At 48.5% G+C, this 14,411-nt stretch overlaps 1 protein-coding gene across 1 annotated transcript in view; it reads right to left on the minus strand.

The window, feature by feature from the left end:
* PSMD2 (proteasome 26S subunit, non-ATPase 2) overlaps positions 1-14,411 on the minus strand; it is a 153,010-nt gene that overhangs the window by 8,353 nt on the left and 130,246 nt on the right. Inside the window, exons 18-20 of the mRNA XM_029617179.1 lie at positions 14,167-14,261; positions 4,172-4,298; positions 340-458 (exon numbers count right to left, since the gene is read on the minus strand). Coding sequence (XP_029473039.1) covers positions 340-458; positions 4,172-4,298; positions 14,167-14,261 — 341 coding nt within the window. The remainder of the gene's footprint in view (positions 1-339; positions 459-4,171; positions 4,299-14,166; positions 14,262-14,411) is intronic.

The following is a 14,411-nucleotide window of genomic DNA, read 5'->3' on the forward strand; positions in this document are numbered from 1 at the left end:
GACATCCATGCCCACTGCTAATGAGCAAGGTACAGACCCCAGGGCACAGAGTGTGGCATCCATGCCCACTGCTAATGAGCAAGGTACAGACCCCAGGGCACAGAGTGTGGCATCCATGCCCACTGCTAATGAGCAAGGTACAGACCCCAGGGCACAGAGTGTGACATCCATGCCCACTGCTAATGAACAAGGTACAGACCCCAGGGATGAGGGAAGGAATCCAACCCCATTGGATAGTGAAGAAGGTATAAACCCCTGGGCAGAGGGCAGGACTCAATCCCCAGCACTTTATGTCCAGGTATCTATTTCCATTATCCACAGTTTCAACAATATCCTTACCTGCCCCACCCGAACTGATACTGGTAGAGGTCGCAGCTCTTCATCAAAGGTCACAAGCATGCGTGGCTGCATGGCAGCTACGAGTCCATACAGGACATAGTGAGATTTGCCCAGGATTACTAGCAGAGAGAGCAGAGGAGACTCATCAGCATACAAGCATAACACTCAAACAGTCCTAGCGTGAGCAACATTAGTGTAACGGGAGAGGAGAAAAATCGCTCAAAATAGATTTTTCTTTGCCCTGAAACAAACTCATTTTCAGAAAAAGGCATAGAAAAATAGGAAAATGTCATTGTTGCGTGTATTTCCCATAGTACATCCTATGATGCAGATTCCAGGAACCAAACAGGCTCTGCAGAAAATTGGTTTCTGTGCTGGCTGCCAGGTTTTACAGGAACAATTTTTTTTTTAAATTACTGGCCTGACAATTCTCACCTGCTCTTTCGGGCTGTCAATTCAATCAAAAGCAACTCTGGTGCCATGAGAGCCTTCCCTTCCCTAGCCCAGCCATTACACTGACGTCCTTGGGTCAGGGGCAAAGACCATGCTGAAATTTAAACTAACCAGTTTATTTCCTTTCCTTTAGTGCTGCCAAACCAGTCCAGACAAGTTGGTATGATGTGTCCCCTGCCAGCCAAGACATAGAGAAAATAGCTCAAAACTGACTTCACACCCCCTACAGGGGTCCATGCTGTTTTCAGCTCTTCGGTATTTTATTATAAGAACATGCCATACTGGGTCAGACCAAGGGTCCATCAAGCCCAGCATCCTGTTTCCAACAGAGGCCAAACCAGGCCATAAGAACCTGGCAAGTACCCAAACACTAAGTCTATTCCATGTTACTATTGCTAATGGCAGTGGCTATTCTCTAAGTGAACTTAATAGCAGGTAATGGACTTCTCCTCCAAGAACTTATCCAATCCTTTTTTAAACACAGCTATACTAACTGCACTAACCACATCCTCTGGCAACAAATTCCAGAGTTTAATTGTGCGTTGAGTAAAAAAGAACTTTCTCCGATTAGTTTTAAATGTGCCCCATGCTAACTTCATGGAGTGCCCCCTAGTCTTTCTACTATCCGAAAGAGTAAATAACCGATTCACATCTACCCATTCTAGACCTCTCATGATTTTAAACACCTCTATCATATCCCCCCTCAGCCGTCTCTTCTCCAAGCTGAAAAGTCCTAACCTCTTTAGTCTTTCCTCATAGGGGAGCTGTTCCATTCCCCTTATTTTGGTAGCCCTTCTCTGTACCTTCTCCATCGCAATTATATCTTTTTTGAGATGCGACGACCAGAATTGTACACAGTATTCAAGGTGCGGTCTCAACATGGAGCGATACAGAGGCATTATGACATTTTCTGTTTTATTCACCATTCCCTTCTTAATAATTCCCAACATTCTGTTTGCTTTTTTGACTGCCGCAGCACACTGAGCCGACGATTTTAAAGTATTATCCACTATGATACCTAGATCTTTTTCCTGGGTGGTAGCACCTAATATGAACCCAACATTGTGTAATTATAGCATGGGTTATTTTTCCCTATATGCATCACCTTGCACTTATCCACATTAAATTTCATCTGCCATTTTGATGCCCAATTTTCCAGTCTCACAAGGTCTTCCTGCAATTTTTCACAATCTGCTTGTGATTTAACTACTCTGAACAATTTTGTGTCATCTGCAAATTTGATTATCTCACTCATCGTATTTCTTTCCAGATCATTTATAAATATATTGAAAAGTAAGGGTCCCAATACAGATCCCTGAGGCACTCCACTGCCCACTCCCTTCCACTGAGAAAATTTTCCATTTAATCCTACTCTCTGTTTCCTGTCTTTTAGCCAGTTTGTAATCCACGAAAGGACATCGCCACCTATCCCATGACTTTTTACTTTTCCTAGAAGCCTCTCATGAGGAACTTTGTCAAACGCCTTCTGAAAATCCAAGTATACTATATCTACCGGTTCACCTTTATCCACATGTTTATTAACTCCTTCAAAAAAGTGAAGCAGATTTGGGAGGCAAGACTTGTCCTGGGTAAAGCCATGCTGACTTTGTTCCATTAAACCAGGTCTTTCTATATGTTCTGTGAATTTAATGTTTAGAACACTTTCCACTATTTTTCCTGGCACTGAAGTCAGGCTAACTGGTCTGTAGTTTCCCAGTTCACCCCTGGAGCCCTTTTTAAATATTGGGGTTACATTTGCTATCCTCCAGTCTTCAGGTACAATGGATGATTTTAATGATAAGTTACAAATTTTTACTAATAGGTCTGAAATTTCATTTTTGAGTTCCTTCAGAACTCTGGGGTGTATACCATCCGGTCCGGGTGATTTACTACTCTTCAGTTTGTCAATCAGGCCTACCACATGTTCTAGGTTCACCGTGATTTGATTCAGTCCATCTGAATCATTACCCATGAAAACCTTCTCCATTACGGGTACCTCCCCAACATCCTCTTCAGTAAACACCGAAGGAAAAAAATCATTTAATCTTTCCGCGATGGCCTTATGCCTTCCCCCTAAATGCCCCTTTAACCCCTCGATCATCTAACGGTCCAACTGACTCCCTCGCAGGCTTTCTGCTTCGGATATATTTAAAAAAGATTTTACTGTGAGTTTTTGCCTCTACAGCCAACTTCTTTTCAAATTCTCTCTTAGCCTGTCTTATCAATGTCTTACATTTAACTTTCCAATGTTTATGCTTTATCCTATTTTCTTCTGTTGGATCCTTCTTCCAATTTTTGAATGAAGATCTTTTGGCTAAAATAGCTTCTTTCACCTCCCCTTTTAACCATGCCGGTAATCGTTTTGCCTGAAGCAGTCCAGAAGAGGCTGTGCTGCAAGGCTTGCTTTTTTTTTTTTTTTTAAATAATCTTTACTGCCTCCCCATTGCTCTCCAAAAACAGGGAGTGTGTGCTTTCAGTAGCTCCTGCTGCTGGACACACAAAGGGAACAAAGCCCCCGGGGACCACTCAGTGCTTGGTTCATTAATGGGGGAACTTAAACCCTAACTGAGTTTGTTCCCAAGGGGGAAGGGAGAATCAGGAATCCGTTCCAACAGGACCATCACCTTCAAGACTCGGCCTATACTCCATCAGGAACCTGAGCCTCCAACTCCTAGCTGCTGCACAATCTGCTGGAGACCAAGAAATACTGACGAGCTGAAAGCTGCATTAGGCCCCTATAAGGCAGCAGGACATAACCTACTTACCTGGAGTGGTCTAGTACTGACGATGAGAAAGGCTCCCTTCACAAGAGAGTATGCTTGCATTTTGAGTCTGGCCAGGAGGGGTTACTGTTGTGCAAGGAAGGTCCTGTGACCCCCTGCCTCCATAGTATCCCAAACCAGAGCTGGCCTGACCTGGAAACCTAGTCCTTCTGTGTGGTAGGAAGGGGAAGGGGCAGCTACTAGGTTAGCCCTTAAGATGTGGTAGTATAGGAGCTTTCAGGATCAGACAGGTCCCCCCTTCTGCAAATGTTCTCTCTTAAAAAAAAAAGCCATATGGCCATTACTTTTTGGCACAAAATTACAAGTATGTGTGGTACAAAAAAAAAAATCCTTAGAAAGCAAATGCATCAGGAAACTGCCATAATGAGCGGGACCCAACCGTACCCAGTCTAACACCTGCCAATCCCCACTCTGGTCCATCCCCCTTCTCCCCTGCCAGAGAAGCCAGCACGCCTGTCCACTTAAGGCCCCACCACAGAAAACCTTTAGAATTAAATCTGATCAAATACAGATCTTGAAAGTAATGAAATTTCCCAAGAAATACACAGAAAAGCATTGAGAAAAAGCTGGGGATGCAATAGAAGGCAGCCTCTTACTATTTCTGACATCCAAGAATGACACCAAGACAGTGAGGAGCCCAGCGACAGCCACTTGACTCATGAGTTGCCGGTCACTGTGGTATGGACACAGAGTCAGTGTGCCCTTCCCCAGGTGAGTCAGACCCTGTACAAACAAATTAAACACAAAAGATTGAGGAATTACTTTTCAGGAAAAGGACCTTGGATTCCCTTAATATTTATTTATTTATTATTTTTACTATACCGGCTTTCATGACATGGATCACATCAAACAGGTTTACATTTAACAAAGTGTGCAAGGTAAGAGAGAACCCAAACAACTGGAACAAGAGCATGGAAAGGAGAGTTACAGTTACAATAAAACAGGGAAATAAATAACTGGGAGCTGGAAGCGAGAAGAGGGGAAGTTAACTGACAGCAAATTATTTACAAGGTAGCAAAATATGTTGAAATCCTCAGAGTACACGACAGCAGTTTAAAACAAAAAACAGATTGGTAGAAATTATTCTGAGAGAAATGGAGAATAAAACAGAAAATATCGACCCATGATGTATTGTGGGCAGTTCTGGTCACCACATCTCAAGAAAGACCTAGCAGAATTAGAAAAGGTGCAAATGAGGGTGACAAAAATGAGAAAGGGAATGGAGTGGATCCCCTATGAGGAAAGGCTAAACAGATTAGGACTCTTCATGCTGGTGAAGAAATGGCAGAGGGGATGTGTTTGCGGTTTAGAAAATCATGAGTGGGTTGGAACAAGTAAGAGAATGATCTTTCTCTGAGGACGAGCGGTATGGCAGTACTCGCACATGGGTGACATCAGACGGAGCCCAGCACAGGAAACTTCTGTCAAAGTTTCTAGAACTTTCTTGGCATACTGAGCATGCCCGGCAGGCCCTATACCATGTATCCACCTGAGGTCCCTCGCTTCAGTCTTTTTCCGCGGTTTGAGTGAGCTTTTGGGTTTTTTTCTCTAAAACTTTTAGAAAATGTTTTTCCCCTGATTTTTCCTTCAGGTTTTCACATTTCATTGATGTCAGGTCCCTCTCGGTTCCTTTTGTAGCCTCCTTAGCTAGGTTTCTTGGCATTTTGAGCAAGTTTTCTTTTGCATCAATCTCTCCCGTGGTGGTGGAGCCTCATTGCCTGCCGGTCATTGCAGCCCACAACCATCGTTTTTGCATCCCTCTTTTTTCGTTTCTGTCATGGCCACAACCGGTTTTAGTCGATGCCCCCAGTGCCCGAGGGCTATGTCTATCATGGACCCCCCCCTCCCTCCCATATGTGTGTCCTCTGCCTGGGGACATCGATTGATGTCTGGTGTTGCTGTGCTCGATTCAATAAGGTGGAGAAACTCTTTGGATCAGGAAAACCCAAGCCATCGACTTTGTCGGCACAGACGGACCTTGGAACCACACTGATGGACACCACACCATTGACATCAGCAGGACCGTTGGTTCCATCAATGCCACTGGTAGATAGGGGTACTGGAGACCAGCCACACTCGAAGGTCGGGTTCCTCATCTTCAACCTCGGCACCGGGAAAAGACTGGGTCAAGCATCGAGGGAAGCCGAGGAAGCATCGGCACAGGTCGCCTTCAATGCCGGGCATGGTGATGCACCAGCTCATGCTGTAATGCCCCCGAAGCGACCCCATGGCGTGGAGCGCCTATCCTCGATCGATGCTGGGGTTCCACGACAGTCAACCGGTCCTGGTGCCAGTCACCAATCCACCTTGGGGATACGAGGAAGATCTGGTCAACCCTCCTTCCTCCCAGTCAGTGTTGGCTTCGGCAACTTTTGAGGAGGAGCTGGAGAGACACATCCAGCTGGCAGTGGAACAGGCAATGCAGGCCATTGGTTCTGTGGCAGCAACACCGGTCCTGTCTGCTTTGGAACCGCTGCTGAAATGGCTCAATGTGCTCATTGATTTGTTACTGACCTGGCTGGTGTCTGTTCCTGGTAGGCCATTGATGCCCGGTGGAGCCCCAATTCTTCACCCAACCGATAAAGTGGTCATTGCTAGTTCCTCTGAGGTGGTAACTCCACCTGGGGCAGCAGAGATGCCTCAGCCTTCTGCCCCATCCAGCTTTGCCAGGGCCTGCACCTGGTTTGCCGGTGACTGCAACTCTGGACAAAGGCTGAGCACCTACGACCTCCTCCCCTGTACATTACAGTGAGGATGAGGGTCTCTATGATCCCCTTGAGTGGGGGGATGATACTGCGGAATCCTCATCTAAGGGCTTGGAGGGTATCCCCTCAGAACATTCTCCTCCAGAAGAGTGAAGGAGGTCCCCACCGGAAGACTTATGCTTCGCAGGTTTTGTGGAAGTAATGGTGGAAGCCATTCTGTTTGTTATTGACAAAGATGCCTGGCCCAAGATGCTGGAGATTCTCCAGTTTTTGGAACCTCCCAAGAAAATCGTGGCATGATATCCTTAAGGAGCTGCTGTTGAGGATATGGGAACACCTCCTCACAGTATCTTCTGTTAACAGGAAGGTGGTCAGGATCTACCTCGTTCAGAAGGCTACCGGATTGGATAAGCATCAGCTGCCCCACCAATTGGTGGTCATCGAATCGAATCTGCCCTCAAGAGGGCCAAGCACTCTCGGATCCACTCCTCAGCACCCCTGGGAAAGGACCACAGGGTGTTAGATGATCTCGGGAGGAAAGTATTCCAAGCGGCCATGCTTATTACTCACATCGCCTCCTACCAGCGCTACATGAGCCAATACTTGTGGGACCTCTGGAAGCAGGTGCAGGAGGTAGCTGAGCAGTTGCCTCAGCAGCAGAACTCCCTCCAGTTGCTGATGCATGAGGTCCGTGCGACCTACGATGTTTTTGAAATGGCAGCGAAGGCCACCGCAGTGGAAATTGGCGCCCGCAGATTAGCATGGCTGCGGGTCTCAAATCTGTCCAGAGGTTCAGGAATGGCTCATTGACGTGCCGTGTACTAGGAAGAATCTCTTTGGAGATAGGGTGAGGGACGTGGTGGCACAACAAGACCCTCCAACAGCTCTCCACCAGCACTCTGGACCAGTCCTTCTCATCCAGGAGATTGGCAAGGCAGGTGCAGAGGGAGTACTATCCTCCACCCCCTCTCCCTTCGGAGAGCTCCCAAGCCCCAGCCTACTGGAGGGAGCATAAACCAGGTGCCTGTACCCGACATACTGCAGACTACGGTTCTTTGTGAACCGGTGGCCCAGTATAACCTCGGAGCAGCGGGTTCTGCCCATTGTCTGTCAAATGTACCAATTAAACCTACTGCGTGTCCGTCAAATTGACCTCCGTGCTCGTTTTGGGGGCCGGTAACCCATCAGGAGGTACTGCTTGCGGAGCTCTCCGCCCTTTTAACGGCCAGGGCGGACAAGCCTGTTCCACCAAGGCAGGGGAGGTCTCTCCTCCCTCAATTTCTTTACTTCAGGTTTGCTTTCCGACAGGTCGCCATATCTAAAGCAACTGCTGTGTCTGCCAATTGTCAGGGTCACCTCTGAAAGAAGAGAAGAGAACCAGTTAAGTGACTGCAATATGGTTGAGAAGCCACTTTCACATGATCCTCCACCCCCGACTTAAGTTGCTTTAGATATGGCAACCTGTCAGAAAACAAACCTGCAGTAAAGAAATTGAGGGAGGAGAGATCTCCCCTCAGAGGTGGAATGCGAGCTAACACCACAGATGGGTAGGAGCGGCACAAAGTGAAACTATGCTCATTGCACTCCGCCCACATGAGAGGAATCCTCATCTGGGGAGCAGATTTCCTGGACAGGGCATCCCCGACTCTCCAAGGAGTTCCGATCTGGGAAGCTCATCACCCGCCAACAAGGCACTCCCACTGCGCAATAGTGCAACAGGGAAGCGAGAGCTCATGACGGGCAGCCTTCAGATCCCTTGTGAAAACAAACAGAGGGAAGCTGACACTCAGATGCTAAGCCAACCTGTAGGATGGTATGTGAAATACAATCCCTTCACTGAGCAGAAAACAAGGACAGAGAAGGAACCTATTGAAGGGCACCTCTCAAAAGCCAAATGTCAGACCTCTTACCCAAGAGGTGGGGGGAGGGCGTGCTGTTTCACCATATCCATTCAATTCCAGAAACCCTTCCACTTTCCAGTTGAGAGTGGGGCACAATCACTGAGCTAATGAGGTCCTCTCGGCGACCAGAATAGTCGCTGGTGGTCGCCTAGTCAGACACTAGGGCCAACATGGCAACCAGGCGCAAGAAAAACCAGCAAAAATTATCCAGCTGGCCCACGTTGATACACTGATTCTGTATCATTGCCCCAGTCGGAGCCACACACCAGAGAGGGAATGTGACCTGGAGGTTCCCCCTAAAGGGGATCCAGAACGTAGTAGATCCAAACGGAGAATCCCCCAGTGGTGAAATATCAACGCGAACACCTCATCAGACTGCTCCCATTCTCCAGGATCCAATCTCCGACGGCTCAGAAAATCCACTGTACATTGTCTACCCCGGCAATGTGTGAAGCCACTACCCTGAGCAGATGAGTTTCTGCCAGGCCATGAGCTCGTCCGCCTCTGCCGCTACAGGGCGGCTCTTTGTGCCTCCCTGCCGGTTGATATATGCTACCGTCATTGCAATGTCAGAGACCACTCTCACCGACCGACGATGAACCAGAGGCAAGAACTTCTGCAGGGCCAAGCAGACTGCCCTGGTCTCGAGACAATTGACACTTCCTGCTGAGTCCATTGGCCTTGGGCTGCCTGAGATTGGCAAACTGCCCACCCTAGCCAGAAAGACTGGCATCTGTCATCACAATAGTCCACTGAGGGACCTCCAGATCCATCCCCCGAGACAAGTGTTTGTGGGTCAGCCACCAAGCTAGGCTGGACCTGGCTGGTTCCTGGAGGGGTAAGGGAACTTGAAAAGCTTCCGACTTGGGGTCCCAACATGAAAGCAAAGCTCTTTGCAACAGCCTCATATGAGCGAAAGCCCACGGGACCAACTCCAGAGTAGATGCCATAGAACCAAGAACCTGTAAATAGTCCCACACCCTGGGAACTGGCTGGGACAAGAGAGGCTGAACTTGCGACATGAGTTTGTCTATTCGATCCTGCATCAGGAAGACTTTCCTAATCAGAGTATCGAAATTTCGCCCCCAAAAAATCTAGGACCTGGGTGGGGGACTACTGGCTCTTGTCCGCATTGATGATCCAACCCAGAGCGTGAAGTGTCTGCACCACCCTGGCGACCGCCGCCTCGCATAGTTCCTTTGACTTTGTTCGAATGAGCCAGTCATCCAAGTAGGAATGGACCAGGATCCCCTGGCAACGGAGAGCAGCCGCCACGACCACCATCACCTTGGTAAATGTATGCAGTGCGGTCGTTAGCCCGAAGGGAAGTGCCTGAAACTGGTAATGCTTGACGAGGACTATAAACCGGAGATATCACTGATGGTCCTTCCAAATTGCAGTGTGCAGGTATGCTACCATCAAACTGAAGGACGCTAAAAACTCTCCTGCTCTAACGGAGGCGATTACGGAACGTAGCGTCTCCATATGAAAACGGGGCACTCAGAGCTCTGTTGACCACCTTCAGATCTAAAATCGGATGGAAGGACCCTTCCTTCTTCAGATCCAGAAAATAATTTGAATACCTGCTGGTTCGAAGTTCATTCAGAGGAACCGGAACAACTGCCCCGAGGACCAACAACCAGCGAAACGTGAGACACCTGGCGCCTTTTCTCCAGAGACCAACAGGGCGACACCAGAAATAAATTGCGTAAGGGAAGAGCAAAATCTAAGGCGTAGCCGTGTTCTATAATGTTTAGAACCCAATGGTCCAACATTATTTTGACCCACTCCTCATAAAACAGGGACAGCCGCCCTCCAACAACCAGAACAGGGGAGTGGGCCGGCGCTATTTCATTGGGAGGAGTTGACTCCCATTGCCCCTGTGGCACCGCCATCTCGGCCTGCCGGAAACCTGCCGGACGACTGTCTTTGGCCAAACAGAGACAGCTTAGACTGGCGAAAATGGCGCTGCCCCCGAAAATGCGACCGGGAAGGGCCGAAACCTCTGGAAGCTTTTGGCCTATCCTCTGGGAGCTTGTACACTTTGTCCCCCAAGGGAGCTGCTCCAAATCATCTCCAAAAAGTAATTTCCCCCGAAACGGAAAAGCACCCAGCTGTGATTTGGAGGAAACATCAGCCGACCAATTACAGAACCATAAAAGCCTGCGGGCTGACACCGCAGAAGCCATAGTACACGAAGACGTATGAAGGAGATCGTATAAGGCATCTGGCCCCATACGCTACGCCGCCTCCAAATGATCAGCCTACTCAGACTCCTCCGGGGAGAGCTCTGGAGACTCGCACGCTGCATTAAACTACTGCAAAGGCAGCTCGAAACCCCAGAGCCGATACTTCGAAGATATGCTTGAGAAGCATCTCCAGCTTATGATCCTGAGGGTCCTTAAGGGCAGCCGCCCCAACCACAGGAATAGTCGTACGCTTGGTGACTGCGGATATGGCCACATCAACCTTGGGAACCTTAAGGAGGTCAAGAGAGTCATCCGGCAGCAGGTACAATTTTTCCATAGCTCTGCCTACGTGAAGGCTAGCTTCCGGAGTATCCCACTCCTGAAACATTAGCTGGAACAACATAGGATGAAAAGGAAAAGTTCTAGCCGGGGGACGAAGACCAGACAGCTCCGTGCCCTGATCCTGAGGTGTCGGCGTCTGACCAGCCGGTATGCCCAACTCCACTAGGACATGTGGAATCATCAGCTCCAACTCATCTCTATGAAAGAGCCTAAGGATTCAAGGATCATCCACTCCCACCAGGTCACATGCTCAGAATCCTCATCCATGTCCACCTGAAGCAGATCCGCCAGCGGCACTGCCCCCTGGTTCCTGGAATCGGACCCTTTCCAGACCACCCTAATCCGTGAGACCTCAGGAGGAGAGAGCCCATCCCCAGGCCTCCCCAGAAGGGGCTCAGGATCTCCCATGGGCATAAGGCTAGCTAAATAAGCCTTATGTAATAGTAAAATAAAATCAGCCGAAAAAGGATGCTGGCCCTTTAAATTTTCCCAAGGGGGGGGTACCCAAAGGAGCATGGAAAGCAGGAAATAAATCATGGGGAGACCCGGGGCAAAAATCCTGCGGAAATAACTGAGGGAGATCCCCTCCCCCTGCTGAGCTGTCTGCATCAGCATCTAAAGCCCCTAAAATGTCCGCCATTCCTGCGTTCCACGGGAGCAGGGCAGACCGAGTACCATGAGGCAGCATGTACCTGCCTCCCCCTGCCACCAGCTGCCCCTGCTAACGGGCCATCGCCCCCGGGAAGACACCAGGAGCAGAGGCTATCTCTGGAGAGCAGTGCTGCCGGCTCCCCACAGGATTTGCAGGACAAAACAAGGAGGGGAGGCCACAAAAATAAACCCCGGAGCCAGGGAGGCTGAATAAGAGCAGCACAGCTGCAAAAAACAACGCATTCCGATTCTATTTTTTTTTTTTTTTTTTTTTTTAAATCCGTGGTTGTTTCTGGGCCGGGGGGGGAGGGACAGCCCACTGGTAAATCCCCCCCCCCCCCCAGTCACTCACTGGCAGCTGCTCCTGGTGCACTGGAGTGAAGGGCAAAGCACACGGCAGGCCTACCACCGAGGAGAAATGACTCTGCTCCTTGGGAGGCCCGGCTGTTTGTTTGTTTTTTTTTGAGACTGTTTCAGCCAAACAAATTTAAAGGACTCCTGTCACTGCAACTTTTTTTTTTCTCTTGTTTAGAGTCAATTAGCCAGGACTGCAGGTTCTGCCACCTTTATCTGCTGGAGACAAGAGAAATACTGAAGGGATGCAGGCGGCACACCTGGTTAAGAGAGGGTGCCCTTCAAGTTTTTCTCTGTCTCCATCTGCTGGAAGGGAGGCATAACCCAGCAGTCTGGGCTGATCCGGGTACGTACAGGGAAATGTTTATGGAGTCTCTGGCGGCACAAATGTCATTTAGATCCAAGACAAGGTTTTTGAATATTTGGAACAATTACATCCAAAATGTATCTACCGTGTTTCCCCGAAAATAAGACATCCCCCAAAAATAAGACCTAGTAGAGGTTTTGCCAAATTCTTAAATATAAGACCTCCCCCGAAAGTAAGACATCCCTTGTAAACAGGGGTGAATTGACCTATCGGGGGATCGGGCTTCCCCCGGTGGGCCGGTCAATCCTGTGACGTCATTTTTTTTTTTTTTAAATAAAGTTTCCATAGTATTAGGGGCAGACGCGAGCAGTGGTATCCTGAGGGGAGCCAATGCCCCCGGGCACAAGGAGGCTCATGCGGATGCTGAGCCTCCTTGCCCGAAGAAAAAGATCGCGTTCAAATGCGCTGATGCTCTTTCTCCTTCCTGCCTGTGCGGCCCCGGAAGTAAACGTTGCCGGAGCCGCATGGGCAGGAAAGAGAAAGAGCATCAGCGCGTGCAGAAGAGGAGGAGCAGCCGCAGGCTGCTGCGAATCCCAAGTCGCAGCGGCCCAAGAAGAGGAAGAGGCCCGGTAGCGAGGAAGAGGCCCGAGAAGTTCAGGGCCGCTGCAGAGCCCATCCTGCGGCGACCCGCGAAGAGGAGGCCCAGAGGTGAGAGAGAGGCTGAGGGTCTGTAGAGGGTGTGTGCATGCGTGTCTGAGATGAGTTGAGAGATTGTGTGTGGGAGTGAGGATCTGAATGTTTGCAGAGACAGCATGTGAGAGCCTCTGTGTGTGTGAGAGAGACAGCGTGTGACGGTGAGAGCCTATGCTTGAGCAAGACAGCATGTGGGAGTGAGAGAGAGCCTGTGTGTGTGAGCGTCAGACAGCATGTGCCAATGAGAGACTGTGTGTATGAATGATTGTATGAGAGACAGCATGTGACAGTGAGAGCCTGTGTGTGAGAGAGAGAAATACATGTGAGAATGAGAACCTGACTGTGTTTGAGGGAAGAAGACGGAGAGAAAAGAAATACGGAAGAAAAAAGGACAATATAAAAGGAATTGGCAAAAAAATAAGAAAGGGAAGGTGGAAAAAAAAAAAAGCCTGTGACCAACCGATTAGAAAACTAACATCAGCCAGCAAAGGTAAAAAAAAAAAAAATACTTTTTAGTGATTGGCACATGTAATCTTTGGGAATGTGCAAGAATAGCACTTTCTCTATGAGGATCTCACAATGTACGAGATCAGCATGGAGAAAGTGGAAGCCCATGGGGCCTGCACAGAGGAGGCAGCAGAATGGGCTTCAGTGTCAGTAGCAGCAATCGGCGCCTCCCCAATAGCCATGTGGCAGCAGTGACAGTAGCATCAGGATTACTGACATCTGGGGATGGTGGCAGTACTAGTCGGGGGACCCCTTCCAAGCAGTGTGCAGAGGTTCAAAAGCAGCAGAGTCAGCCCAAGCTGAGTACCATGAATGCTGCACACTCCTACCTCTCTCTGACAGCACACTGGTGGGACATGGCTGACGCAGGGGCAGCCAGCAGCTCAACGGTATTAGACATCCCCTGAAAATAAGGCCTAGTGCATCTTTAGTAGCAAAAATTAATATAAGACACTGTCTTATTTTCGGGGAAACAGGGTAGCAGAGCTCGTAGTTTAATTTTAAACACCTTATAAAGGGCTCTATTCTCCTTCAAAAGATAGATTGTATATGGAACTACAATTCTTTCCTTTCTGTGGCTGACAGGTGGGAGGGAGGGGGGTGGACAGCAACTTCAAGAGTAACCCACCTAAACCAAATCTAATGATCTTTCAATGGTAATGGGGGGAATAATAATTTTAAAATGGAGATATTCATTATTTGAGGCTTAATGGTTTGACCTCTCATTGTATAGTACACACTTTTGTCCATTATGATGCTATATACTTTATTGTTCTTTGTGCCGTGTTGCTGTATTTTGTTTTGCCAATAAAGATTTATTGAACATAAGAAGAGTACTACCATTCTTTCTGATTATTACACCAGTACTTTGCCCCAGAAGTGTCTCCTCTGCTGTGCCCTGCAACAAACGCCTCAGTCCCAAAAAGCAGGAAGATTACGTACCTGTGCAAGCCGCACCATGAACAGATTATTGGGGTCCTTGGCATGGTATTGTGCCAGCTGTCTCAACATGGCTGCCAGACGGGCATTATTTGTTCCTAGGAGTGAACGAACAGGCTGGGTCAGTGTGTCAGAAGACTTCTAATTATGTAATTACGCTGAACTCTATTCCTATGCTACAGTTAAATTCATGGAAACAAAAATCTCTCTTACATGACTTAATATATTTCCGAAACTTGTCCAGCAGC

The sequence above is a fragment of the Rhinatrema bivittatum genome, chromosome 9 (assembly GCF_901001135.1).
Source record: "Rhinatrema bivittatum chromosome 9, aRhiBiv1.1, whole genome shotgun sequence".
NCBI lineage: Eukaryota > Metazoa > Chordata > Amphibia > Gymnophiona > Rhinatrematidae > Rhinatrema > Rhinatrema bivittatum.